We start from the raw sequence: 26,717 nt of genomic DNA, 5'->3' as shown, positions 1-26,717 counted from the left end.
GTAATAAAAGATTTTATTGTAATATTTAAGACAGATTTTTTTACTGAAACATAATATACACCCATGAACCCACCATCCACCCCAAAAGCTAGACCACTACCAGTAACATCTATGTGCTCCTCCCTCTCTACTCTTACCTCGGTTTTGGAAGAAAGCAACTTTCCTAAATTGTGTTATTATCATTTTCCTGTAAAATTATATTTTCTTGACTGTATCCTGTTATATTTATTGACTAACAGATCAAGGATAATCTAACCTATGCCTCTCAACCTGCTCTCCTACAGACAGACATCAAACCACCTCAGTCAGACAGTCCCATGAAATTCCTCCCTTGTGTTTAACCTGCTACACTAAAATTCTATTCTATTTCATCTCCCATCTCCAGCTGCTAGTGCTTTGTCTGAAAAAACCCTTCTTCTGCACAAAGATCATTATTATTCACTCCTGTCAGCATTATTTACTCCGCATGAAAGCAGGAAGAGATTGGCACACCTTTGTCCCATGTGCGTATACAGAACAGACCCCAGTGGCCAGAGCATTCTTGTTATCCTGGAAGATGCACCTGCAGCCCTCAAGCCTCCAGCCTCCCCCTCCCAACCTAAGGCACACCCTGTTGGTCAGGTGCCTATACCAACACCTGGCAGCCCCTCCACAGAGGCCTCAGAAAGGTAGGTGAAAGCTAGTGACTAGGTTTCTTTCATCCCCAGATCTTGCCCTGTGGGTAGTGGCCATCTCCAGACCTTCCAGGATTCTCCAGGTGTGCAAGGACCTACAGGATTTTGACAAATGCCAGCAGAGTGGCCTCTTTACAAATGGATGACAACAGGCTGTGAAAAGCTTTCTGCATGCATAACCCAAAAATCTAGTTCCCCCACTTGTTCACTGATGCTTAAAATTGCTTTAGGGAGAGACAAAGGCTTTCATCTCACAACCAGAGAAAGCTTTGAAGGCCCTGGGTGAACTAATCTATTTAGACTAATATACACTGTTGTATAAATGGAATGAAGGATTAGATGATGCAATGGGCCCCTTTAAAATAGGTGTGAAGTGACACGGGATGTAGCAGAGAAAGATGGGGCTTTTCTTGCCTCCTTGGGTGCTTAAAACGAACAGTCTTGAGACTAGGTGCGGTGGCTCAAACCTGTAATCCCAATACTTTGGGAGACCAAGGCAGGTGGATCACTTGAGCCCAGGGATTCAAGACCAGCCTGGGCAACATGGCAAAACCCCGTTTATAAAAATATAAAAATTAGCCTGGCATCGTGGCAAGCACTTGCAGTCTCAGCTACTTGGGAAGCTGAGGTGGGAGGATTGCTTAGACCTAGGAGATTGAGGCTGCAGTGAGCCATGATCACCCCATTGCACTCTAGCCTGGGCAACAGAGCAAGACCCTGTCTCAAAACACACACACACACACACACACACACACACACACACACACACACACACACAGAGTCTTGAAACCAGAAGACCTGGAGTAAAGTTGGGCCTTGGGCCCTACTGCCAGCTGTTCGATCACAGGCAAAATTATTCGAAGCCTTGAGCCTGTTTTTTATTTCCAAAGCGAAGGTAATACCTACCTTCAGAGTTTACTGTGAAACTTTGATGTCATCATGTTTGTAAAAGTGCCGTGGCACAGTGACCACATTCTAGCCAGTAAATATTTTCTGTCTTTCCCTGTTGTCCCCAGGCATCTCAGGCTCTGTTCCTATCCACTCCATCTCCCTTTCTTAGCATTATAAGGTCAAGAGTGAGGGATCTGGGACCACACAACCCAGGTTCAAATCCTGACTCTGTCACTTGCTGACATCTTGGACAAGTTTAACCTCTCTGCTCAGTTCCCTCATCTATAAAAACGGGGATAACAACAGTACTTGCCTCATGGGGTGACAGTAAGGATGAAATGAGTTCATGTGTGTAATGCACTTAGAACAATTCCTGGCACCAAAAAACGCATTGTAAGAAGTGTTATTACTATGATTCCTGAGGACTTCTCACCTGTCCACTTTCCACAAGCCCAAAGATCAAGCTCCACTTCTGCCCTCTCACCTACAAAAGCGCACGGTCAATGGCTACACATTCCGCCCCACCCCCAGCGCCCCCAGCCCGGGTTTCCTAACGCCCCCAGACCTATCCTTAACCCTCCAGGCCGTCTGGTCCTTCCACCACCAGCAAAGCCCCAAACAGCTTTCAGCTTCCCCCAGCAGCGCCCTAGCAGGACCCTGGGAACCCGCCGCTTCAGGAGAGGCGGGGCGGCTCTGTGACGTCGGGCCTGGCGCTACCCCGGGTGACCTGGCAGCTGAACCCGCGCAGGGTTTGCCAGGCGAACGCGGAGCGCTAACGTCTAACGCTAACGGCGGTCGTGCCCCGCCGCTGCTGTCACCCCTGGCCGCTGCTGTCCCCGCCTCTCCCCCCGGCCCCCGCCAGCCACCTACGTTCTACTGCTCTCCTTCTTGAGAAGAAGGGTGGGAAGCACTGGATCTCTCCCCACACCTCTCGCCTGAGGCCAGGCGCCAGGTGTCGCCTGAAGCCAGACAGCCGGTTTGGGAGCGAGCCTGAGGTAGCCACCCCGAGGGGAAGTGGAGGGAGGGCAGGGCTCTGAGCGCCCCGAGGGCTGCGCTGGTCTGAGGGAGGAGCCCTGCCGGACGCCCCCTGGATTCTGAGCCTCTCCTTGTTCACAGGGCAAGGGGAGGCAAGGAGATCTTCAAGAGAATGTGACTGTGGGGGATTAAGGCTTTCTGGCCAATTTGTGTGCGTATTTTGTACCCAGAATACTATTATACGGTTTCTTACCCGGAGGACAGTGGTTGGGAGACTCAAGAGTCTGGAATCAGAGCCCTCCACGGAGGAGCCACACCTCTGATTTTTCATCAGAACAGGGATATAAAAATACCTTTGGGGAATTGTCATGTGGACCAATGGGCATACCTAGCACTTCATAGACTCCTATCACGCATTATTTTATACCTAGCACTTCATAGACTCCTATCACGCATTATTTTATACCTAGCACTTCATAGACTGCTATCACGCGTTCATTTTATGGCTAGCACTTCATAGGCTCCTATCTCGCGTTCATTTTATAGCTAGCACTACATAGACTGCTATCACGCGTTCATTTTTACTAGTATCTATTGAACACTAAGTTCCAGGCACTGGGCTAGGCATTGGGATGGTGTGGTGAGCAAAAACTGACCAGTCCTGCCGTGGAGTTTGCTGGGGGAGGCACATGTTACTCAAAGAATCACACCAACGATAGGTAAGTGTTGCTCTGAAAGGGTATGTACAATGGAACTGACAGGGTAATCAGGGAAGGCTGAGCAGACCTCCAAAGGAAGAATTAACTTGTTAAGAGGAGGAGAATGCGTTCCAAACAAGAGTAACCACATCCCAAACCCACCATCTCCAACTCCAAACCCAAACAGGGATGTGCAGTTGCCTGTGCTTGGTTCCAAGTGCTACTCATAGAAACCCTCTGAGATTCTGCCCTGGAGCCTTTCATTCATGTAATGGAGACTTTCATTTATGAAACGGAAGCCCCGTTTAGCCCATACCAATAAAACCAAGTGAGAGATCCCTGAAACAAGACTATAGTCTATTTTAAGACCTACATTCGTCAGCACTTGGCAGGTATATGTTGGGCTGCCATTTCACATTGAGAGGCATGTAGGTTTCACTTAAGAGGAAATGCATTGAATTGAAAGAGTTGGGGTTATGGATAAGCTCTGGAATGTATAATTGAAGAAGGCCTACAATATCAAGAGATTTAAAAATGGAAAAGAACTTTACAAAATGTTAGAATTGAGGAATGTTAAGATAGAATGGACCTTTCTCCCACTTCTTTGATGTGAACAAATGACGCTTATTGCCCAAAGGCAGAAAAGCTGGGCTTTGGTGCCTCTTCAACTCGGAGAGTCTATGATTTCAACTCTTTGTGATTCAAAAGCGCATGGAACTCCTGAAAGTAAATGGGAACATGGGGGGATAATTTGACCTGAACCTCCTTTAGTGTTTTCTATTTCTGCAAGGGTACCACCACTGTGCACCCAGTCATCCAAGCTTGAAAACTGATAGTCACTCTAGACTTTTCTGTCCTTCATCTCTTCCTCCTTCTCCACCTTCTCTTCTTCCTCTTCCTCCTCCTTCAGTAGTTACCAAATCCTGTAGATCCTATCTCCTAAATACCTGTCTCTTACATCCCTCCCTATTGCAACTTCAAGGCAGTGAAGCTCCTGAGACTTGTCAAAAGTGCTGCCGTATTCTCCTAACCTGGCTCCCTGCCTGAAGCTTCACCACCCTCTCTCCGGCTCACCCACACAGCTGTCAGTCAATGTGTTTCAGAGTCCAACAAAGAGAAAAAAATATATAGTAATTTTTTGAGCATATAATAATTTTAACAAGAGAAGTTCAATATAAAGAATTGTTAATGATGGGATTGGAGTAATGAAGGATTGGCTAATATGTCAGGAGAGATCTAAAATATACAGGAATCACAGATATAAGGGGCAACAACTACTCCTGAGATAGATCACCCAAGGAAGAAACCTTTCCCAGAGCTTGGTGCAGAGGGGATGGCCACAGCTGACTGGAGAGCAAAGAAATTGCTGAGGTGCCAGGCAGGCAAAATTTACTCTCTGAAACACCAGAGAAGCCATTCACTAAAAGGTAACTCACTGACAGCACTCTACTATAGAGCTTCCCAAGAGAGGTGACAGGGGACACTGCCAGCCATGGAGCACTGATGGCCACTGTGTACTCCAGCAGTTGGGCACTCAAAAGATCACCCACTGCATGAACCAGATGCTGGAAAAGCTGTGTGCTACAGGATCCCAGCATAGGAGAAACTGCAAGTTCCTGGAGCCTAGCAAGATGAGCATACCTAAATTCCTAAGAGAAATCTCTTCCTCCTCCAGTCCTTCCAGTGCCCTGTCCTAACAAAGCTTATCCTTATGACAGCTGGCAAGGGAAAACATGTTAAAGGACCTAGTTCAATTTTTGTAGAGGAGGCAATACAAGGTGAATTTGGAGCTTGGGCAAACATTGATAACTGGATCTCAAGCTAACACTGATTGTGTGACTCTTGTGCTTAAATTTTCTAGTGGCTCCCCATTGCCTTCAACAAAAAGTTCAAAAGCCCAAGCCTTAAGCTATATTTCCAGCCTTAGGCCCAACCACTCCTGCTTTGTCCACTTTAGAGCTCCATAATTACAGTTCCCTGAACTCATCATGTTTCTGACAACCCAACATCTTTGCCTAAGTCCTTCTAGCTACATGAAATTCTCTCCTTACTCTCATAAGTGCACATATGCTTACTGAATACCTGCCCTGTACCCAGCTCTCTTCTGAGGGCTTGCAATACAGCAATGAACAAACCAGGTTTTTCCAAGTCTCAGTTCAGATATCACCACTCTTTGGAAAGTATTTTCTGACCTCCTTCTAATACCTGCAGATGTTAGATGCCTCATGCAAGAGTTTTCCTTCTGTTTTTCTTCTGTTCTTCTATATCTAGTGCAGGCTTCTTGACACTTATTATACCTTATTTGAGTCACTGATTTTCCTGTCACTCTCTTCCACTAGACTGTGAGCTCCATGAAGCAGAGTGTGTGACTTATTTATTCAGGTATCCCAGTATTCGGCACAATTCCAATAAAACACATAAATTTTGTTAGATTAATGATTTCCTAAGGATCACATAATTAGTCATAAATAGACCCAGGGCCAAAATCCTGGACTCCTGCCTCACAGTCAAGAGTGCTTCCCCACTACAGCTTCATCTGCCCTCTAGATGTTATGCCACAATTAGCTACGAAGGATAGCAGCCCTATGTTTTGCTTTGGGAAAGGCCAGTGCAATGTTGAATATCATCAGGAATGGTAATGGAAACTGAAGAGAAACACAGCCCTAATCTTATATTGGAAACTATAGTGCATTCACCCCTCAGAGCCCTTGCTTGTATGTTTTAAATCTCTGACTCACAGGAATGCTATAATGAAATCAGAAGTAGGAAGGACAACCAGCCTGACCAACATGGTGAAAACCCGTCTCTACTAAAAATACAAAAATTAGCCAGGTATGGCAGCATGCACCTGTAGTCCCAGCTATTCAGGAGGTTGAGGCAGGAGAATTGCTTGAACCCAAGAGGTGGAAGTTGCAGTGAGCCAAGCTCATGCCACTGCAATTCCAGCCTGGGCGACAGAGCGAGACTCCATCTAAAAAAAAAAAAAAAGTAGGAAGGACAAGTTAAAGATGAAAACGGTGTGGGGTATTATGACACTTACTCTTAATAAAGACTTTCATACTCTTATATAAGACAGGGCAAGGTGAGCCAAGTGTGTACTTCAGGTCCCCAAATCAGGAAACCATGTTGCACAACTTTACGGGACATAGTTTACATGCCAGTCTGTAAATGAGCCATGTGTCCCTAGAATTGTGGATGATGATGTGAATGAACACGGGGGAAATCTTTGAAATATGAGCATGGCTTAGATAAACCAAAAGAGGTACCTATTCATTTGTTAAATAATAAACATGTAGAACTCATGCTTTCAAGAGGTAATACTAGCATGATATATAAGCAAGTTTGGGAAATTTGCTAATAAAGCCAAAAACTACTACTCAAAAAAAGGACAAGGTCAAGTAGGACTGCTCTTAGCAATATTGCTGTTGGCATCCAAATGCTGTGTTGACTTGGCCGTGGGTTTGTCTCAGGATAGAAAAAGATCCAGGCTTCCGTGAAACACAGTTGAAGAAGCAAAGTTAATATGAATAAGACAAATTGTGGAGATCTTGAAAGTCAGACAGGGCATAATTTTTATAAGAAAAGAAATGAAGATCCATTAAACGTTTTTCAGAGTTATGTAAAAACATGAGAAATTTTATTGGAGGGCAAGATGGCCAACTAGACGCAGACAAGCGGAACAGCTCCCACAGAGGAACTGAGATGACTGGAGTGCTTTTAACATGTCTTCAGAGGGAAGGCACAGACAGTGGACTGAGGGAAGGCACAGAAGCTTGGCTGAAGGGGGAGAAAGCTGGGAACCGCATAAGGGCCAGCATACACTGAAGCTCATTTTTGAACCACAACAGCTCTGGGGGAACGAGTGAGTTGAACTGGCAAGGAGCAACCTGCTCTCACCACGGGCCACTGGAACTCTGGAAAGAGGGGACCCCTCAGTCACCACAGAAACTTGAGGTGGCAGGGAGAGCTGCTTAGAGAAGTAGGGCAGCAGGCCAGCTGATGTGGAGCCTAGAGAGTTTGGTGTGGGAGTGTTTGTAGTACAGCATGGCCAGCGATGGCCATTCCACTAGGCTCAACTTGCTCCAATAAGAGACTTTAGCTGTAGGGGAACTGTTGGACCTGATCTCTGCAGGGCGGTCTTGTTCAGATGGGGCTGGTCTGATCTGAGCACCCCTTGGTCTGCTGGCCTCTTCCAGGCCCAAGCCTGGCCATGCCTGCTTACAGGGCAGTCTCAGGTGCCTCGGGGGTCCACACCATAGCTTCTGCACTGGTGGACCATGCCTGATCAGTGGAGAGTTCCAGCAAGGTGGCCCCTATGGCTGCATGCTGCAGCCAGTACTTTCCCTCCCCATACTACAGCTTCCTTGAGCCCACAGCAACTACCCACATCACTTTGTTGGCCCATGTCTGCACAGGCAGGTTTTGTTTTACTTGCCCCGCCAGCACACAAGAGTGTAGTCCACCCCTGTTGACCCCCACTGACTGCCACTGCAGACAGAGGGTGGGTACAGAACTAGCAAGCACCACCCCTGCCAACACCTGCCCTTGTGCTAACACTGTGCAGAGAACAGCAGATCCTCCTCCACCCTAAGCAACCACTCCTGCTTGCAGGGCACAGAGAAGTCACCTGGACTTGCACCAGCCAGCACCCCACCCCCATCCAACACCACCTCCAGTGCAACAGCACACACAGTCTCCATCAGGGACCCCTGCTCCCCACAACAGCTGCCTTGCCTCTGCCACTGTGTGGCGATTTCAGGAACTTTTGTATGCCCCTGAGGACTTTGGAAACCTTTTTTGTAATAATATTAATAAAAATTATTAATATTTAATTTTAAATTACCTTTTATGATGGGAAATAAATAATATATATAAAGTACTTAAGGAGACTATAGGCCTTTTTGACTACAACAAATCAGTTTTCAAAGAAAATATGGCAGTCCTTAAGAATATTTTTAAATAAATCACATAAAATTTTTGAAAACTTAAGCATTTGGTAAGTAAAGGGGGAATTTTGGAAACATTATTTAATTTAATAATTACAATTCTAGATTTTCACAAAATATAAGTATTATTTATTTCAAGTATAATTTAAACATTTTGATTTTTTTTTCTTTTTTTTTTTTTTTTTTGAGACAAGGTCTTGCTCTGTCACCCAGGCTAGAGTACAGTGGTGTGATCTTGGCTCATTGCAACCTCATCCTCCCAACTCAGCCTCCTGAGTAGCTGGGACTATAGGCATGTGCCACCATGCCTGGCTAATTTTTGTATTTTTAGTAGAGACAGGGTTTCACCATGTTGCCCAGGCTGGTCTTGAACTCCTGAGCTCCAGTGATCTGCCTGCCTCAGCCTCCCAAAGTGTTGGGTTTACTGGCGTGAGCCACTGCACCCAGCCAAAAAATATTTTTATAAGACTTTACTGAAGACCTAGAGTCTCCTTTACTAAATAAATTAAATTATTTTCTATTATTATTTTTTAGAGGCAAATGTTTATTATTTTTGTAAACAAACAATAAGTCATTATAAAAGTCCATTAAGTATCAGATGTTGGATATTTGTTTAACATCAAAAGCCAAGAATAAATAAGTCACAAACAAATCAAGTCACAATGGGAAAAAAAGTGAACAAAATCTATTGTTTTCTTAGGGACAAATGATGATGATGATGGTGATGGTGATGATGATGAAGAAAACAAATCATATAACTTCTTTGTTAGGAGAAAATAATGTGAAAAATAAGAGAAAATTAAATCAAAAGTAGAGCTAAGTATTTGCAACACATACGCATAAAGATTATCATTGTCATTGATAAAAAAATGCATTGCAATTAAAGTAATAATCCGACGTACAGGGATTGTTTTAACAAGATGGTTGAAAGGAAAAGCCCTATAAAGGCGTCTCTGGCAGCAGGTGTTATACTTAAAACCTTCGGCACAGAAATAATAGGTAGTGAAATCTGGAAGTTTGCCAACTGTGTCAAACAGTATCCAAATATAATTTCAACTGTTGTAAGTTTGTAAATGGTTGTGAATTTTGTATTACTATAAAGAGTTTACAACCATCAATCTTTCATGGCACACCTGTAGCCCATTCTGCCATGGCCTCTAGTGGGGAGCTCAGCTTTAGAGAGCTATGAAAGGCAGAAGAGGATTAAGTGGTAAAATGCATACTACAAACAATATTTGATGATATCCAAGTTTTCTAGGAATGCCTATAGCACAGTATGAAAAACCCTGGGGATGTATAGGGTTTAAGCAGATGAAAGAAGAAGGGCACTTCAAGTAAGCCGGCTAGAATTAGCAAAATACTGAGGGGAAGAGAGAAAAGAAGGATAGATTACTGTTAACAGTGGGCAAGACAGTGTTTAGCTTTGGATATATAATTTTTTTTTTTTTGGAAAGTGGCCAGAGCAGACTGTATAGGAAATTTGTGTTGGTAAAGAGTAGCAAAAAATTTTTAGTTTAGAATTATAGGTATAAATCATAGAAAACCTTGAAAGTCAGGATATGATTGTCATTTTGTGAGCAGTGCTCTCTGACTATAAAAAGCAACTTGGAAGATAGATCTGGACACACTGGACAGGACAGGCCAGAGAATGACCTGAGACAGGGAGACTAGTCAGGAGGCTGCACAATAGGTGATAAGGGGCTGAGCCAGAGACACAGAAGTAGAAATAGAAAGGGATTAATTGAAGACACATTTCAAAGGAAATAGTGGGATTTAGTGAGATTCAACAGACTGAAGAAAATGGATGACTCTCAGGCTTTGAGGCCAAAGGACTGAGAGATTAGTGGTATCATGTTCAGAGAAGAACCTGGGAGAGGGATTTAGCTGGGAGATGGACAATGGATTCTAGTGAAGTGTCCTGGAGGCAATGGGAAGTATGAAATAGAAGCACAAGGCAAGAGGTCAAGGATGGGAAAACAAGTATAATCCACACAGTTTTGTCGTAGATAAAGCCGTGAAGAGGCTGCGAGCTCTCCAAGAAGAGCAACAGAAAGAATGCTGAAGACCTGAGTTGGGGGAAGATTGCTAACTCTTGCTTAGAGCAAGGAAGGAGGAAGAGGAATTATGGAAGGAGGCAAAGGAGCAATGCTGAGGAAAATAGACACACAAGAATGGCGTATGCTATCAAAGGAGGAGAAAGTCTCAAGAAGGAAAGAATTGTCGTGTCTAGCAGGCCACCTCCCATGTCAGACTATGTGTATTCAAATCCTGCCTCTGTCACTTATTATATGTCATTGCAAAAGTTCTTTTATCTTTTTTAGTTTCATCATCTGTGAAATAATGCTAATATATTCTGCCTCGTAGGGATATTTTGAGGATTACTTGAGAAAAATGTATGGTCCTGTACTTAGCACAGTACTGGTCCTGTTATGAGTGCACCTGGCACTTACAATAAATTAATAGACATAATTGATAACTTTTAAGGGAAAAATAGAATGATGAGAAGAGAAAAAAAAACTGCAAGAGGTTAAAGAAGGACCAACCCCTGAGAAAGACAATGGGTATGGAAAACTTACAAGAGATTCCTTGCCCCAAAATGAAAAGAGCTTGCAGACCAGTTGTTAGAAACGGCAATGGGATGAAGTAAAGGCTTTACTTAAGTTTGCTCTATACTGACCAAGGGTTAACATTGTTACTGTTGTCATGGAAGCTTCCTTAATTAGGATTGGGGCATCTTTTCATTTACATGAGATTATCTGAGACTCCAGGAGAGAAATCAAACAATTGCACAACTAAAAGATCCTGTCAAAATACATGGACACAGAAAATAGTGCAGCTGCTGTGGAAAACAGTGTGGCAGTTCCTCAAAAAATTAAAATACAATTACCATATGATCCATCCATTCCACTTCTGGGTATATATACCCAACACAATTTAAAGTAAGGACTTGAACACATATTTGTATACCTATGTTCATAGCAGCATTATTCACAATAGCTAAAATGTGGAAATGATCCAACTGTCCATTGACCTATGAATGGATAAAATTGTGGTACATCTAACAAAATAGTATTCAGCCTTAAGAACAAGGAAATTCTCAGCTTGGTTGGGGCCAGTGGTAAAATGGATAACACATCTGACTATGGATCCGAAGAAAAAGGAAATTCTGACACATGCTACCACATGAATGAACCTGAAGACATTGTGCTAAGTGAAATAAACCACACAGAAAGGGACAAATATTATATGCCATATGATTTTATATGATAGTCAAATTCATGGAGATAGAAGAATGGTGGTTGCCAGGAGCTGTGGGGAACGAGAATAGGGAGTTAGTACTTAATGGGTACAGAGTTTCAGCTGGTGAAGATGAAAAAGTTCTGGAGACGGTTGGTGGTGATTGTGGCACAACAATGTGAATGTACTTAATGCCACTGAACTGTATATTTAAAACGGTAAATTGTATGTATTTTTAACACAGTAAAAGAATATATATATGTGCAGACAACATGAGCAAATAAGGCACTGCTCTTTGATAGATAAAATGGGTTGAAAAGTCATCAGAAACAATTTATAAGAGTAACTTTTTAAATGATGAAATATTTCATACCGACAAAATTAAATACATGATGTAAGTAGAAGTATAAAAATAATGAAACAAGCATCTAGGCAGCAACCATCCAGCTTAAAACATAGAGCATTACTAATAGTACTGAGACCCTTGTTGTATCTCCCTAATGACATCCTCCCTCTTCCTCCTCTCCCTCCTCCACGAGAGGTAACGACCATTCTGAATTTGTATTTATCATTCCTTACTCTTTATTATAATATTATAACATATATATGTCACCAGAAACAATATATTGCTTTTCCACCTAGCATGGTGAGACTCCTCCACGGTGATGTCTATGGCATACTCATTGAGAATTGTTGTTATTGTCTTAACAATTGAAGCTTTTTATCATTTTATCAAAAACAATTGAAGCTTTTATCACTCTTTATTCCTAATAGTGCATTTTGCATTAAAGTATCTTTTGTCTGGCATTAGTATGTCTACCTTAACTTTTATTGGTTATTCTTTGCTTATTTATACCCTTTTTACCTTGAGTCTTTCTGTGTCTTTGTTTTTTCAGGTGTACCTATACCTGTATTTTAACTGGCACATTTAAGCCCATTTATTTTTATTGTGATTACTGATATGTATGCATTATTTTCTACCATGTTATTCGTCTACTTTTCCTATGTTTTCACCCCTCCTTTCTTGCCTTCTTTTTGACTGATGAAGGGTTTTGTTTGCTTGTTTGTGTTTTTAAAAAATTCCTTTTTTCCTCTCTACAGATTTAGTGGTTATATTACTGTTATAACTTTTGTAATACTTTGCAAAGTCTAAAATTAATCATTATTTTATCCTCTTTTTCCTCCAAATAAAAGAACATAAATAAAGTAAAAGGTCATGAAGTCCCACTAACCTAAGCCCACTTTAGTTTCTTGTCTTGGGATTTCCCAGCCATGCTGGTGTTGGTATAAATTGAAAACTTAGAACTAGTCTGTGGCTACAAACTCCTGGGGGATTGTTTCTCTCCTGACTAGACGCAGCAGTGGAGACAGGTTTCTTTGTTGCTTACCCCTGCCTGTACGTGGATATTTTCAGCCACACCTTTTCACTCTGAGGGTGTAGTCCCTGGGCCGGTCTCAAGTTTAGGTCAGAAGGGGAGTCCTTTAGTCCAGACATTTGCCTTTTGTGAGCCCAATCCTTGGTCTCTACCCACCCTGCCTGGCCATTTATCTCAAAGCTTCAAGTTCCTGCCATCTATATTTGCCAAGGTGAGCCCTAGTTTCTTCATTTGCCCAGCACTGCAGGTTCTGCTTTACTCACCTCATTTGCCACTGGAAGATTTCTCTCACTTCATTGCAAGCTCAGCAAGGCAATGTGAAAACTTTGTACTGAGATTTGTCTGGCCTCTAGGTGTTTTGAAGAGGGACAGCTTTTTAGCATATCTAGTCTGTCCCTTTCTCTACTAAAAGCAGAAAAAAATCTTTTGATCTGTTGTTTATATGTGGAGGGAATTGTATACACTTTATGGATTTTCATATTTTGTTTCAATTTATCCTGGAACTTTTTAAGAGAAAATGTACGAATTTTCCACCTGACAATTAGAGTGGAAAAGAACATGCAGCTATAAAGAGAGATGCTAATCAAATGGCTGTTTAATGACTATTTTTATGTGGAAATGGCCTAATGTCAATTCATAGAGGGTTCAGAGTAAATTTTGCTACAGTTCTTACCCAACTAATAAGTGCTGGACGACATGGAAAGATGTTCATGACATGCTTTTGAGTAAATAAGCTGTTTTGTATAATCTTATTTTTTTATTTTACAAACATATGTATACTGAAAAATTCTGGATTTTTGGGGGTGATATCATTATTTTGGGGCGATATCATTAGGGAATTTTTTGCTGACCTCCACTTTTTAAATGAACAAGGGCTGTGTAATTTTTATGTAAAGGACATAACTGTTTACAACAAAAAGTAGGGATTAGCAGACGGCTTTCTAACCTTGGCGTTGTGTAACAATAAAATGCATTTGTCTTGCAGAGTCCCCAAAATTGAGTGTCAAACAGAGGCTGGGTGACCTCCTGTCCAGGATTGCTCTCCTCGTATGAATCGAAGTTTTCATCTTATGTATTTTTTTCTCCTGAGAATAGGCCAACCAATCAATGGCTCAGACAGATAAGCCAACATGCATCCCGCCGGAGCTGCCGAAGATACTTAAGGAGTTTGCCAAAGCCGCCATTAGGGTGCAGCCGCAGGACCTCATCCAGTGGGCAGCCGAGTACGTGCTCCTTTCTCGCCTTCACCCCTTGGAGGACGGCCGGAGAGAGAGGGTCCTGGAAAACCGCGGAGGTTGTCATGGCTGCAGCTAGGAAGTCAGGACTAACTGGCATCGTCTTTGTTTTAGCTCTTGCATTGCTTTGATGCTTTAAAATCCACACATAATTTCTACATCTAGCTGGGCAAGGATGGGATGCCTCCCCTAAGCGAGCCAGATTGAGCAGTAGGACGCCAGGTCAATAGGCCGTGTCCTGGGGCAAGCAGCAAGAGTTAAATGACCGGGTAACACCAGCGTATGCACACCCACCTCCTCCCTGCACTGCTTTTCCCACTCTCCGTGGAAAGAAGGGCTGGGAATCTCCGAAGCTTAATCTGCCTTTCTTCGTTCTCCTGTCTCACCACTAGATGGCAACAGTGCAACCGGGGGAGGGAAGCGACAGCCCTGGGTGGCTGGGGTGGGACCAGTCCAGCTAGTTCACCCCTTTAAGGAGGCACTTCCTCCCCTGCTGTTAAAACTCTTACTTGGACCCAACCAAAGACCCTTTGTATCTTGTCTTGGAGGAAATTATTGTTATTTTCTTTAGTGTTTCTCTGAACTGATTTGTTCTGCCAACATAAAGATGTACTCACAGTACACATTGCATCCTGGGGAAAGGCCAAGCAGAGTGATGGGGTCCTCAGGCATGACTGAAAACAGTGTGCCTCAAACACGGGTGCCTTCTTTCAGGAGAGACCTCCAGAGGCGACTCAGTAGATGGAGCTTACACAACAATCGCTGCGGGCCTGCATTGAAGTAGTTTTGCACAGAAAGCCTCTCAGCTATGAAATTGCTTCTTAGACAAACTTGCCTGCTTGAAACTGGGGAACCAGGACTTGAGACAGGAGTTGGAAGATAACTAGACCTCGCGGACCATTTTCAGGCATTTTTACTGTTTGATGATTCCCTGCTTAGGAGGGTTTCAGTGGGAAAGTGAGAGAGAGGCCGTTGAGAGAAAGCCAGTGAGTTGGGGAAGGGAAGATGTCCTCAGCCTGAGGTTGTGAGTGGGTGTCCTGTGCAGATGGTGGGGAGAGTGTGGACACCTTTGAGAAGACACAAAATGTCATCTAAGAGGGGCCTTTCGGAGTCTCTGGGGCAGTGCTGTGCTCCTGGACTAGATTAGGATGCAGCTTTTACAATTGGAAGGAAAATAAGCCAATGGTGCTCATAAAAAGAAACATAAATGGGGGTTGCTTTGCCTAATAATGAGCCCTGTTTAGTTCTCCATTCTAAATTTTATATATTGCCTCTAAGGTTGAACTTTAGCTTCATAAGACTAATTTATTTTGGCATAGTCAGATAGACAGACTTTATCTTATACGTTAGTTTCAAACCCATTTGATTGTTCTTGTGCTGCTGTTTTATAGTAAGCAAAATGACATTGCTTAGTATTGTCCCTGACAGTTATGGAAGAGGCATTCCACTATCGTAGCCTGCTTGCTCTCATATTGTATCACGTGCTATAATTTTTTTAGACATCCATGAAAACTTAGTTTGTAGTTTAACCACAATGAAAAAGGAGGGCATGACCTAAGAGCCCCCTCCATTCTATCCAGACATGAAAAGCACCTCTCAGATGGCTGTATGTGACTTACTTAAAACCTGTAGCATTTTAGAGAATAAAACTCTGCAAAGTATTTCCAAGACAAAATACGTTTTTAATCCATTGCAAGTAAGAATTTCCCTACATATGTGTTGTCAACGAAGAAACCTCTTACCAGGCATCGGCAGGACATGCACTTATTTCTCCTCTGGTAGGCATGTGTTACAACACAAATTTGCAATATATGTGTATAACCATGGACCTGATCACTTGCAAATGAAGCTCAATAACCCAAAGAACGAAATTCATGAGTACAGCTTTGCTTCCAGGTTGTCTAACCAATTCCACAAGAAGTCCAGAGATGTTGGTGCTAAGTGTTACTCTACCTGGGCAGCACTTCTGTGGAATGAGGTGCTGTGTATCTCTGTCCCTCCCATTTATACCACCCAAGTCTGGTTATAAAGCCTGAGGCCACACCCTGCTCCTATTGTCATATTGCACCCATGCCCCACCCACCCCAACACTGATCTGTGTGCAGAGATTTCTCATGCACGTTGTTAAAGGTGGCCTTAATGCATTTCTTCTGCCCTTCCTGCTGATGACCTCCAAGGGGTGACTGGCAATTACTGCTTTAGTCCATCTAGCTTTCACTCTGCCTTGCTATGTGGCTCAGAGACAGGCAATCGTTAGCCCATCATTGTATGGCTTGACCCTAAAATGGACTTTTACAAAATTTCCTCTATATTATTTTCATACTACCTGGATTTGGAGGAAGTAATGGAGGGAAATAAGCAGGGAGAGACAGAAATTTGTGGTTCATGGATCGTCAATAACCAGGCTTTTGATGGAGACAGACCCTGCCATGCTGCATTGGTGACCCACATGTCAGCGGCTCATGTCCGTTCCCTGCTGTAGGCAGCCTCTTTTCATCTTATGCCAATCCTGAAACAGAACTCAGTACTTGTTCCACAATGCCCCAAAACAAAGTCCACTCCACAAAACATTGAGGAGCAGGCAGATTTCACGAAAATTTTGAGGGAAGATGGAGAAACAGTTTTATTTCACAGGCACCATATAGCTTAAGATTGTCTCAAACCTTCTTTGGCTTCTCTTTTCTCCTGAGCCTCACAGGCTGCCCTGCCAAGCCTCTCTCCCTTCCCTCTTGAAGCCCCAAGCCTCACTACCTCCGGCCAGAAATCTTTCCTGATTCACCCCAGGACACTTCCATCTCTTCCCCTTCCCTCCTTTTTCGTTTCTTCAGAGATGGGGGTTTTACTCTGTCACCCAGTCTGGAGTGTAGTGGCACAATTATAGTTCACTGCAGCCTCAAACTCCTGGGCTCAAGTGGTCCTCCAGCCTCAGCCTCTGGAGTCACCAGATTACAGGCCCTAGCCACCATTCCTGTGCTGCCTTCCCCTTTCTTACGTACATTACTTTTTAGTTCTCTTCCAACTTCTCTTCCCAAGATTATATATACATATGTAATATACATCTGCGTGTATAAAACACTCAGAGATGACTGAAAAAGAAACCTGAACCCAATATGCTCCACGGAATTGCATACCCAAACTTTTCTTGGTTCTTCCTCATCCTTAGAGAAGAACAAAGCTTTCTACTCTCTAAACATTCTCTATGCCCTAAGTGGAGAGTAACACATTCAGGCTTTTCCCATATGTAAGTGAACTAAACACAATGACACATAGAAGCCACTTAACAAAGGTTCCTTTCTCTACCTCCTTCCCTCAGAAGAAGGGGGAAGGATTGCTAGGACAGCCAGAGGCCACTGGTGTATAGGATGCTCCTCCTACTCTCTGACTTTTTTTCTTGTAGTTATTTTGAGGCCCTGTCCCATGGAGAGATGCCTCCGGTGAGAGAGCAGTCTGAGCAAGCTGCTTTGTGTAACTGGGCAGAGCTAACACCTGAGCTGTTAAAAGTCCTACATTCTCAGGTAAGGGCCCTGCTGCAGCATTGAGGAGAATGTAGGGACAGTGTTGAGGCTGGGTGGGTACAGACGAAAGCCCTCTGTTCTCCTGCCAGTCAGCTGACCACTTAGCACCACCCTAAAATACACTAAACCGTGGACTGAAAGTAAATCTTTCCTTGGCAAATGGGAATAATTTTGAAATTGGCTGTAGGCTGAGTCATTGGTGGGGTCATCCCAGATTTCCTTGAAGCTGGCAGAATGTACAGGGGCTCAATGCAATGCTAATCTCATCTCTCCAGAAAAGTGCAGGTCCTCAGTCACTGGACAGTGTCTCCTTACTGATCAAGACCATAATATGATGACAATCACAGTTTGAGGAAGGGCATATTTTAGCTCCCCAGGTATCCCAGGTCAAGACACAGCTTTTAGCTTTTAGGGAGAGGCTGTGAGCCTCTTCACAGCCACATCATCCTGGGAGCTGCCTGGTGAATTAATGTATGAGGAGGGTCCAGCTTGAGAAAGTTTGTGGTTTGGCCAATTCCCGGGAAATATGGTTGAGCACCACCATACCCTGCTTTATGGTCCAGGATAGAGAGTTTTGGGGTGATTTAGGACTGGCTTGGCTAACCATCTTGGTCCCAGAGGCTTAGCATTTCACTAGAATCAGAGGGTCAGGAAAGGTGTTGGAGCACTTCATCGGGCATCTGTGCTCTTGTTGCATTGGTGGCCAACAACCAATCACCTTCCCTCCTTTTATCCACCAAGTACCTTGTGCAGTGAACATGACAGAGCTCTAAAGTACCTGGGATCAAGCAACATTAGGCAGCCAGACCAAATCCCCCCGGGTCAGCCACATATCCTTTATCATTCCTGGGAAAGCGTGAGGGATGCACTTGAGGTCTAGAGCTAAGAACTCAGTGCAACCTAGAAGAAAGAGACCTATGTCTTGTTCTAATTTTACCACTAATTACTGGTCTCAGGTAAGCCCCTTGGTTTTGTTTTCAGGCTCTTCTATCTGTCATATAAAGAATAAAACAATTTAGGAATACAATAGCAGATAAAAGCACCACCAGAAATTAAAATGTAATATAAATGTATATCTTTTGCATAATTCTGACACCTAAAGTTTAACAATTAATAAATTATATTTCAGCATGCTCTTCACTAGGATTTGCAAAGATAACTGCCACACAGAGCCATCCTTACCTTCCTAACACCCCCTCCCGCCACTTGCCATGTGCTGGGAGGTGTGGACCTGGCCTGGGGGCGGGTGTTTCTCAGGGCCTTGTCTCAACTTCTCCCACATCCTCTGTGTTGTGTCTGTCCCCTGCCCTGCAGGTCGCTGGCAGACTGACCATCCGTGCAGAGGAGCTGGCCCAGATGTGGAAAGTGGTGAATCTCCCAACAGATCTGTTTAATAGTGTGATGAATGTGGGTCACTTCACGGAGGAGATTGAGTGGCTGAAGTTTTTAGCCCTTGCTTGCAGCGCTCTGGGAGTTGTAAGTTAGTTTGACTGTTTTTTGTTCCTGAAGTGGAAATCTCCCTCTGGGCCTGGAAGGGCAGTGCATCTATACACGCAGTCAACTCTCCAGGGCTGATGATCAACATGCCTCTTCTCATCTTGTCCTTCTCCTCTCTAAAGCAAGGTCATTTCTGTGCTCATCAGGCAGTAGCAGGGGTTGGGAGGAGGAGAGAGGGAAACACTGTGGTCAGGCTCTGGGGAGAGTTGACTACAGTGTAGCTCTTGGACTATTTATGAATATTGCCCTCAGATTTATTTTCAATCCGCTCCCTCCATTCATATTCCCAGAAACAACCAAGAGCCGACTGTAGGAAAAGACTTCCAGACACCTAGAATATATATCAATAGACACTTTTTAAAAGGGGTACAATCTTATAGAAAACTACTATGTAATAAACAGAATTGGATGCAAAACTCAGACATAAGAAAGCAAAAGAAAAGAGAGATGAGGCTATTTCTGAATTTAGTCATGACATCTCCATGGATGCAGGATGTTCATACAGATTTATGCCTTTTCCAAATTTGACTTGTTTGATATTGGAAAAGCAATTTTACCGTTTTGAAGCCAAAGATGCTGAAATCAGTTTATATGTGTAGATATTTAAAGCTTGGGTATCTTATATGTGGACTTACATTGCTAAACATTGTTAAAATAACTTAAAATGAATCAAAAACATGGTTTTTTAAAAGAATCCCTGAGATACATACAAGTTTGAAAATTATTGAGAAAATAATTGCCTCTGCCAAAACCAAATGGTATGAAAAGGTAGTCTGAATCATTCAGCATATCTAAACATAATCTTGTTCTTCTCAAATATGCTTGGAATATATATTTGACAGTTTTGTTTCTGAGAAAATTTAGTGGAAATATTGTAGTCCAACTTTTCCTATAGGTTCCCCTACAGTCTTCATCATAATCATTTCTTTAGAGAGAAGTAAACAAGAGGACATTTGTGGCACTTTTTTTCTACATTGTCCTTTATAGCATTTATTACTGAATCACTATCCTGTGAGGAGGAAAGGAAAGTAAGCAGCAGAGGCCTATGAGTTGTCAGTAAGGACTGGGGAAAATCACACATGGGAAGATAAAAAATGAACATATTTTATTAAATTTTCATAGGGTTACAGATTTTTTTCACACCACATTTGGAGATGTTTTGGGGGGAAAATATACCTTTAAAATGTTATCTGTAGTTAATTCGGATCTTCTTTGTCTACCCCACCCACAAAGGGTCAAATAAGAAAATAAATAAATTCAATCCAATCCTGAAATCTTAGTCTGATGCAGTAACTGAAACAGCCTAAAGGTAAATTTCCCAGTATCTCAGGTTTTTCCTCACCACACTCTCTTCTCCAAGATGGCAGTTGAATGTAGACGGAGAGAGGGGACTCTAGGACCACAGAGCAGTCAAGTGAAGGGTTTCTCACATCCCTCAGTCTTCCCTGGCATCTCTGGTCTCCATGGTAATGCCTGTCTGTCTGATTACTAGCTGCTTGCAGCTTAAGTTTTTGGTCTCGTCTCTCCCAGACTGGTGAAAGGCTGACGATACCTCCCCCACTGGCTCATTTCAGTTCTCAATGTTGTCAAGGGCCTCCTTGATTCTCTGCCAGCCTGTCCTATCTGCTCCCTGGCTCTGGTGGTGTACTTCACAGCACCTCACCAGTGTGTGGTGTGTCTGAGTCCTTCCCTTATCCCCATACCTCACAGTAACAAAGAGTGATTTTGGAAAGTCAGATTCCAACCCTCCCTCTGCTTAGCCCACTGTGTAGATGCTAGGTTTCCTCTGATGTACCTGCCTCCCAAACTGGAGAGGGGATACCATGAGGTGAATTGGATCTTTCTACTTCCCTTCTAAAATAAGGAGGTGGGATTCAATGTTCCATGAGGTTCATCTACCTCTGACATCCTGTGATTCTATCCCCACTTCTCTGCTTCCTCTGAGACTTCTCTGCTTCCTCTGAGACACCCTCAGGCCTACCTCTGAATAACAGTGAGCTCCTCCAATTCTAAGATGCCTTGACATATCTGACTTTGCTCCTCATCATCCCCATGTCAAAGAACCCCTAGAGATAAAGTCAGCCTGGAGGTTAAATCTGTAAATAAAGGATGTCCTATGAAACCAGTAATCAATATCCTTATATTCATTTCTATCATGCTGGAGCTGGACTGTTTCTGGGATCTTAAATCAGTGGTATGGTGTGAATGTTTGTGTTCTCCCAAAATTCATATATTGAAATCTCAACTTCCAAGGTGATGGCCTTAAAAGTAGGGCCTCTGGGAGTTGATTAGGTCATGAGGGTGGAGCCCTTATGAATGGGATTAGTGCCCTTATAAAAGTTGCCCCTCCACCAAGTGAGGACACATAGAAGGCAACATTCATGAGGAACAGGCCCTCACCAGAGAGCAAATCTGCTGGCCCCTTGGTCTTGGACTTCCCAGACTCCAAAACTGTGAGCAATAAATTTCTGTTGTTTATAAATTACCCAGTCTAAGGTATTTTATTGTAGCTGAGACTAAGTCAGGGGTCACCATCTGGTGGAGACCTTGCGTCCTAGTTAATTCATATATCCTTAGAGGCAACCCCAGAATTTCTCTTTCCTTTGCCAATTCAATAGCAAGACAGGATCTCTATGCCATTCAGAAAAGCCAGTTTGTTCCTTGTAGAAGAGTCTAGTAACAGGAATGTTTACTCCGGTAGGTAATAGGTACATTTACTCTATCTTGAGCTCTCTGCGTCTAATACACATTATTCAGAATGCGATGGCATGCAGACCTATATTCCTCCTCCCTTCAGCACTCCTTCCTCTGGACTGGTCTATGCCACCTCCTGTTCCACTGAACTGATTATTAAAAAAGGAAGAGATCACGTATGTAGAAAATAATCATGTTCACTGGAAGAAATGACATATTTTGTTAGCAAACGATTTACATTTCAAGGCTTTCACCTCTAACTTTGAAAATGAAGCTCGCAAGATGCTTAAAGATTACGTCTGTGAAGCGGATCCCAAAAAAATATTGTGCAAGAGAATGAAGATCTGTTTACTTTAGGTTTATGTCAGTTTACCAAATAGCTCCAGTCCAAAGAGTTATTTGTACACTCGTCCATTTATTAAATATTTAAAAATACTTTAAAATCTTATGAGGCAGTAGAATTTGAAGGTTTGTAGTTTGAATAATCAATAAAAGATGATGTTTAGGGTTGAAAGCCCCTATGTTAGTTTGTTGCCATGACTTCGTGGCTTGAACAACAGAAATTTGTTGTCTCTCAGTTCTGGAGGACAGAAGTTCTGGGAACAAGCTGTCAGCAGGATTGCTTTCTTCTGAGGCGTTTCTCCTTGGCTTAAAAATGGCCAGCTTCTTAATCATTAAAAAGTCAGGAAACAACAGGTGCTGGAGAGGATGTGGAGAAATAGGAACACTTTTACACTGTTGGTGGGACTGTAAACTAGTTCAACCATTGTGGAAGTCAGTGTGGTGATTCGTCAGGGATCTAGAACTAGAAATACCATTTGACCCAGCCATCCCATTACTGGGTATATACCCAAAGGACTATAAATCATGCTGCTATAAAGACACATGCACACGTATGTTTATTGTGGCACTTTTCACAATAGCAAAGACTTGGAACCAACCCAAATGTCCAACAATGATAGACTGGATTAAGAAAATGTGGCACATATACACCATGGAATACTATGCAACCATAAAAAATGATGAGTTCATGTCCTTTGTAGGGACATGGATGAAATTGGAAATCATCATTTTCAGTAAACTATCACAAGGACAAAAAACCAAACACTGCATGTTCTCACTCATAGATGGGAATTGAACAGTGAGAACACATGGACACAGGAAGGGGAACATCACACTCTGGGGACTGTTGTGGGGTGGGGGGAGGGGGGAGGGATAGCATTAGGAGATATACCTAATGCTAAATGACGAGTTAATGGGTGCAGCACACCAGCATGGCACATGTATACATATGTAACTAACCTGCACATTGTGCACATGTACCCTAAGACTTAAAGTATAATAAAAAAAAATGGCCAGCTTCTCAAACTGTGTCCCTCTGTGCCTACATGTCTGGTGGCTCTCTCTTTATGTCCTAACTCCTCTTCTTATAAAGACACCCTACTGACTTCAATTTAACTTATCTTTCTAAAGGTCATATATTCAAATACAGTCACATTCTCCAGTTCCGGGGTTAAGGCTTCGGCATGAACTTTAGGGGGAACAATTCAGCCCATACCAGCACTACATGGGAGAGGGCAACAGAACAAAGCATTAGGGATGCAGAGGGTTGTTTTTGTTCATTTGTTTGTTTTTTACAGAAACAGGGTGAGCTGTGGGTGGAAATTATAAAGTTCAGAGTGTGCTTGCAAATCTACCCCAAACCACTCTCCCGCTGACCTCATCTCACATGCATGACTTACCATCCTCCCAGACAGCCTCATATATACTAGTTAGCCCCATGCCTGCCCTCCCACCTGCTCTGAATTAAGTGAAAGTGAGTAGAAGATGCAGTGTTTCACAACGATTTCCATGGGAGGACCCCCAGGGGCAGAGGAGAGGAAAGGAAGGTGGCCTGCCTCAAACTCAATTTTTTTTGACATCATGTGGTTTATTGAAGATTCTGTTTTATAAAATAACAATGCTTATTACATGTAAATAAACAAATTTGAAATATTAACTCAATTAAAATTAATAATTATTACAAATTATGTTTAAATTACTTGCCATCAAGTAAAACTATCACTCAAGGACGAGTTTATTCACATCCTCAGTACCTCCTGACATAGACTTATGCTCCCGGGTAACACACACCACAGTTAGGGAAGCCTCATCTAGGCAATCATTCTGTTCTGGGAGAGGATGAGGGGAGAACAGCAAACATGAACTGCTAAGGCAGGACAAGTCTCCTCTACTAATCATGTGGGAAGATACAGCAGCTGCTTTTTCACTCACCCTAAGTCACCACTCAGGACTGATCTTTACTGATCCCTGGAAGAGTGTGTCAGGATGATCCGTACATCATCAGTTTCAGTAAACCACCAAGATCTGTTGCTGACCTTCATTTCACAACTCTTTTGCTTGTAACATTTATTCAAAGGGTGGGTTTATTTAAAGACATGAGATGAGTTCTGAGCATGCTCCTTTAATGTTCAAGTTTCATTGTAAGGAGGGTTTGCTTCTGCAGTAACCCTTCTATTAAAATTCCTGGCACTCATTGTCAACCAATATTTCCCCAGCAATAAAAGGGTTAGTATTATGTAATATGAAATAAAGCACTAGCTGATTCTGTTTAGATGGACCCAGATGCTTTAGAGGAAGGTTTATCTTGATGTTAAAGACCATTTTTCTAGTATCTTCCTGGGACTCCATTTTCCTGGGGAAATTACCCTTCTCTTACCTTCTTCTCCTCTACTGTGTCGTTGCCACAAGTATCTTTCTGGATTATATAGGCTAGACCATCTATCTCAGCCCTTTAGAGATAAGATTGGAGGGTAATAAGAAGAAATAATTCTAATTATATAGAATGCAAGTCAACTTCCCTCCTTTAGTGAGGTTATTCGGGCTAAAGTAACAAATATCTTAAAGTACTTACAAATGTATAAATTTAATTCCTTGAGTAGTCTTCCAACAAAGAAAGAAATAAAGATACCCAATATTTAATATTTTTTAGAATGAATTAGTGACATTTGAATGTAAAAATTTCAAGCTTTCTAGAATCTTAAATTGTTCCCACTTCATTTTATAAGAGCAATATTTTTGTTTTCTTTCTTGTATCTAAACGGATCTCAGGAATATTGCCTGGAAGAGTAACTTTCTCCTCATTTTATCTAACTTTTATAGACTATTACCAAAACTCTCAAGATAGTGTGTGAGGTCTTATCATGTGACCATAATGGTGGGTTGCCCCGGATCCCGTTCAGCACCTTCCAGTTTCTCTACACGTATATTGCGAAAGTGGATGGGGAGATCTCTGCATCACACGTCAGCAGGATGCTAAACTACATGGAACAGGAAGTGTAAGTTAACTTTTGTCAAGTGGAGGTGAAAGAATACCAGGAAAACAAATCTAGCTGGCCAAGATAGTGAGATTATTGTATTATACTGCTCTGGAAGCAGAAAAGTATTGCGAGAAATATGAAATATGGATCTGAAAGAAAAGGGGAAAGGGAAGGAGAAGAGGAAGGAAAAGAATGATATAGGAAAACAATTCTTTCAGTGCTACTGAGACCAGCAGTAGCGGCAGCAGCACCTGAGAACATGTTAGAAATGCAGAATCTCAGGCTACACCCCGGACCTATGAAATCATAAACTCTAGGGGTGGAGCCCAGGAATCTCTGTATTTATAAGCCCCCCTAGTAACTCTGACTCACACTTAGCTATGATGAGTGGAACAGAAGTGGAGAAGGAGGAGGAGGAGAAGCAGGCAGTCAAGGGTTAAAAGAAAAAGAGGGCTGGGCATGGTGGCTCACACCTGTAACCCTAGGGTGGGTGGATGGCTTTAGCTCAGGAGTTCAAGACCAGCCTGGGAAATATGGTGAAACCTGTCTTTACTAAAAATACAAAAATTAGCTGGGCGTGGTGGCATGTGTCTGTATCAGTTAATTGGGAGAATAGCTTGAGCCCAGGAGGCAAAGGTTGCAGTGAGCCAAGATTGCACCAGTTACTCCAGCCTGGATGACAGAGCCAGACCCTGTCTCAGAAAACAAAACAAAATAAAAAAAAGAGAAAAAGAGCAACAGCAGAATTAATGTGAAATGAGAGTTGTTTGCATATTGTCTTTCTTAACTGTCAATGAACTAGCTGCAGATATACCTTTTTCCAAACAGAATTGGCCCTGATGGTATAATCACGGTGAATGACTTTACCCAAAACCCCAGGGTTCGGCTGGAGTAAAAGCACAATTTTGGCAATTTTAAAGGAAGATACAGAGATGATTGTACTTCAGAATGACTGAAACCCATATACCACCCAAAATCAATTTTCTTGTACAACTGGTACACACTAATAAACAATTAAACAAACATATGAGATCAGAAATGTGTGGAATTAAGATGTGAAATTGTTGGAACAAAACACCTTCATTACCAGGAGATTAGTATTCTTCCCACGTGGACACTGAGTAAAAGTGGCTGACAAAGCATGGATAGAAAATGCATCTCCAATCAAAGCCAGACTGTCATATTTTAAAAAGTAGTATGTTAACCAGACACAGTGTTGTTGTTCTGTGATTGTTAGGCATAATTTAGATGAGTGTCTTTTATATGGTCAATTGAAGTTTTTGCCAGTTTATTTCTCCATTTGTTGGTACTGTGCTAGTCATTCATTCATCCTCTCACTCATCAATATTTATTGAGGTTAGCTATGTGCCAGGAATAGGGTTGCAAGAAAAAAATACAGGACACCCAGTTAAATTTGAATATCAGACAAACAACAAATGTTTTGTTTTGGTTTTTTGCTAAACCTGGCAGCATTCCAGGAACTATGCTGGCTTCTGAGCACATACAAATAAATAATATCAGAATTCTGCCTTCAAGGAGCTCACAGTCTAACACTAAGATAAGACATGAACATAAATCACTTTCATGCAAATGGCCTTGAGAAGAACTAACAGTATTCCAGAAAGTGTGTCAATGGATTTTTCTGAAACCTTATACAGA

General features: G+C 42.5%; 1 protein-coding gene across 3 annotated transcripts; it reads left to right on the top strand.

The window, feature by feature from the left end:
* Positions 1 to 2,274: 2,274 nt before the first annotated feature.
* Positions 2,275 to 26,094, top strand: ROPN1 (rhophilin associated tail protein 1). Of its 3 annotated transcripts, none has more exons than XM_054480968.1 (6): positions 2,275 to 2,560; positions 13,783 to 14,020; positions 17,430 to 17,547; positions 18,862 to 19,023; positions 24,901 to 25,076; positions 25,887 to 26,094. In XM_054480968.1, exons 2-6 carry the CDS (start codon positions 13,905 to 13,907, stop codon positions 25,951 to 25,953), a joined length of 639 nt encoding a protein of 212 aa, XP_054336943.1. In that variant the 5' UTR covers positions 2,275 to 2,560; positions 13,783 to 13,904; the 3' UTR covers positions 25,954 to 26,094. The 3 variants fall into 3 exon arrangements, with proteins under 3 accessions (XP_054336943.1, XP_054336944.1, XP_054336945.1); XM_054480969.1 differs by having other exon boundaries at positions 2,286 to 2,560; positions 13,893 to 14,020; XM_054480970.1 differs by lacking the exon at positions 13,783 to 14,020 and having other exon boundaries at positions 2,371 to 2,560.
* Positions 26,095 to 26,717: the final 623 nt, after the last annotated feature.

This window comes from Pongo pygmaeus, chromosome 2 (genome assembly GCF_028885625.2).
Source record: "Pongo pygmaeus isolate AG05252 chromosome 2, NHGRI_mPonPyg2-v2.0_pri, whole genome shotgun sequence".
NCBI classification, from domain to species: domain Eukaryota; kingdom Metazoa; phylum Chordata; class Mammalia; order Primates; family Hominidae; genus Pongo; species Pongo pygmaeus.
This window is presented reverse-complemented; position numbering and strand designations above follow the sequence as displayed.

Bases quoted from the DNA above. Each gene is read 5' to 3' on its own strand.
- ROPN1 (XM_054480968.1), top strand. From the start codon at position 13,905: ATGGCTCAGACAGATAAGCCAACATGCATCCCGCCGGAGCTGCCGAAG. The intron at 14,021-17,429 runs GTACGTGCTCCT...TTTTTCTTGTAG, and splicing joins CTCATCCAGTGGGCAGCCGA to TTATTTTGAGGCCCTGTCCC. The intron at 19,024-24,900 runs GTAAGTTAGTTT...TAACTTTTATAG, and splicing joins CTTGCAGCGCTCTGGGAGTT to ACTATTACCAAAACTCTCAA.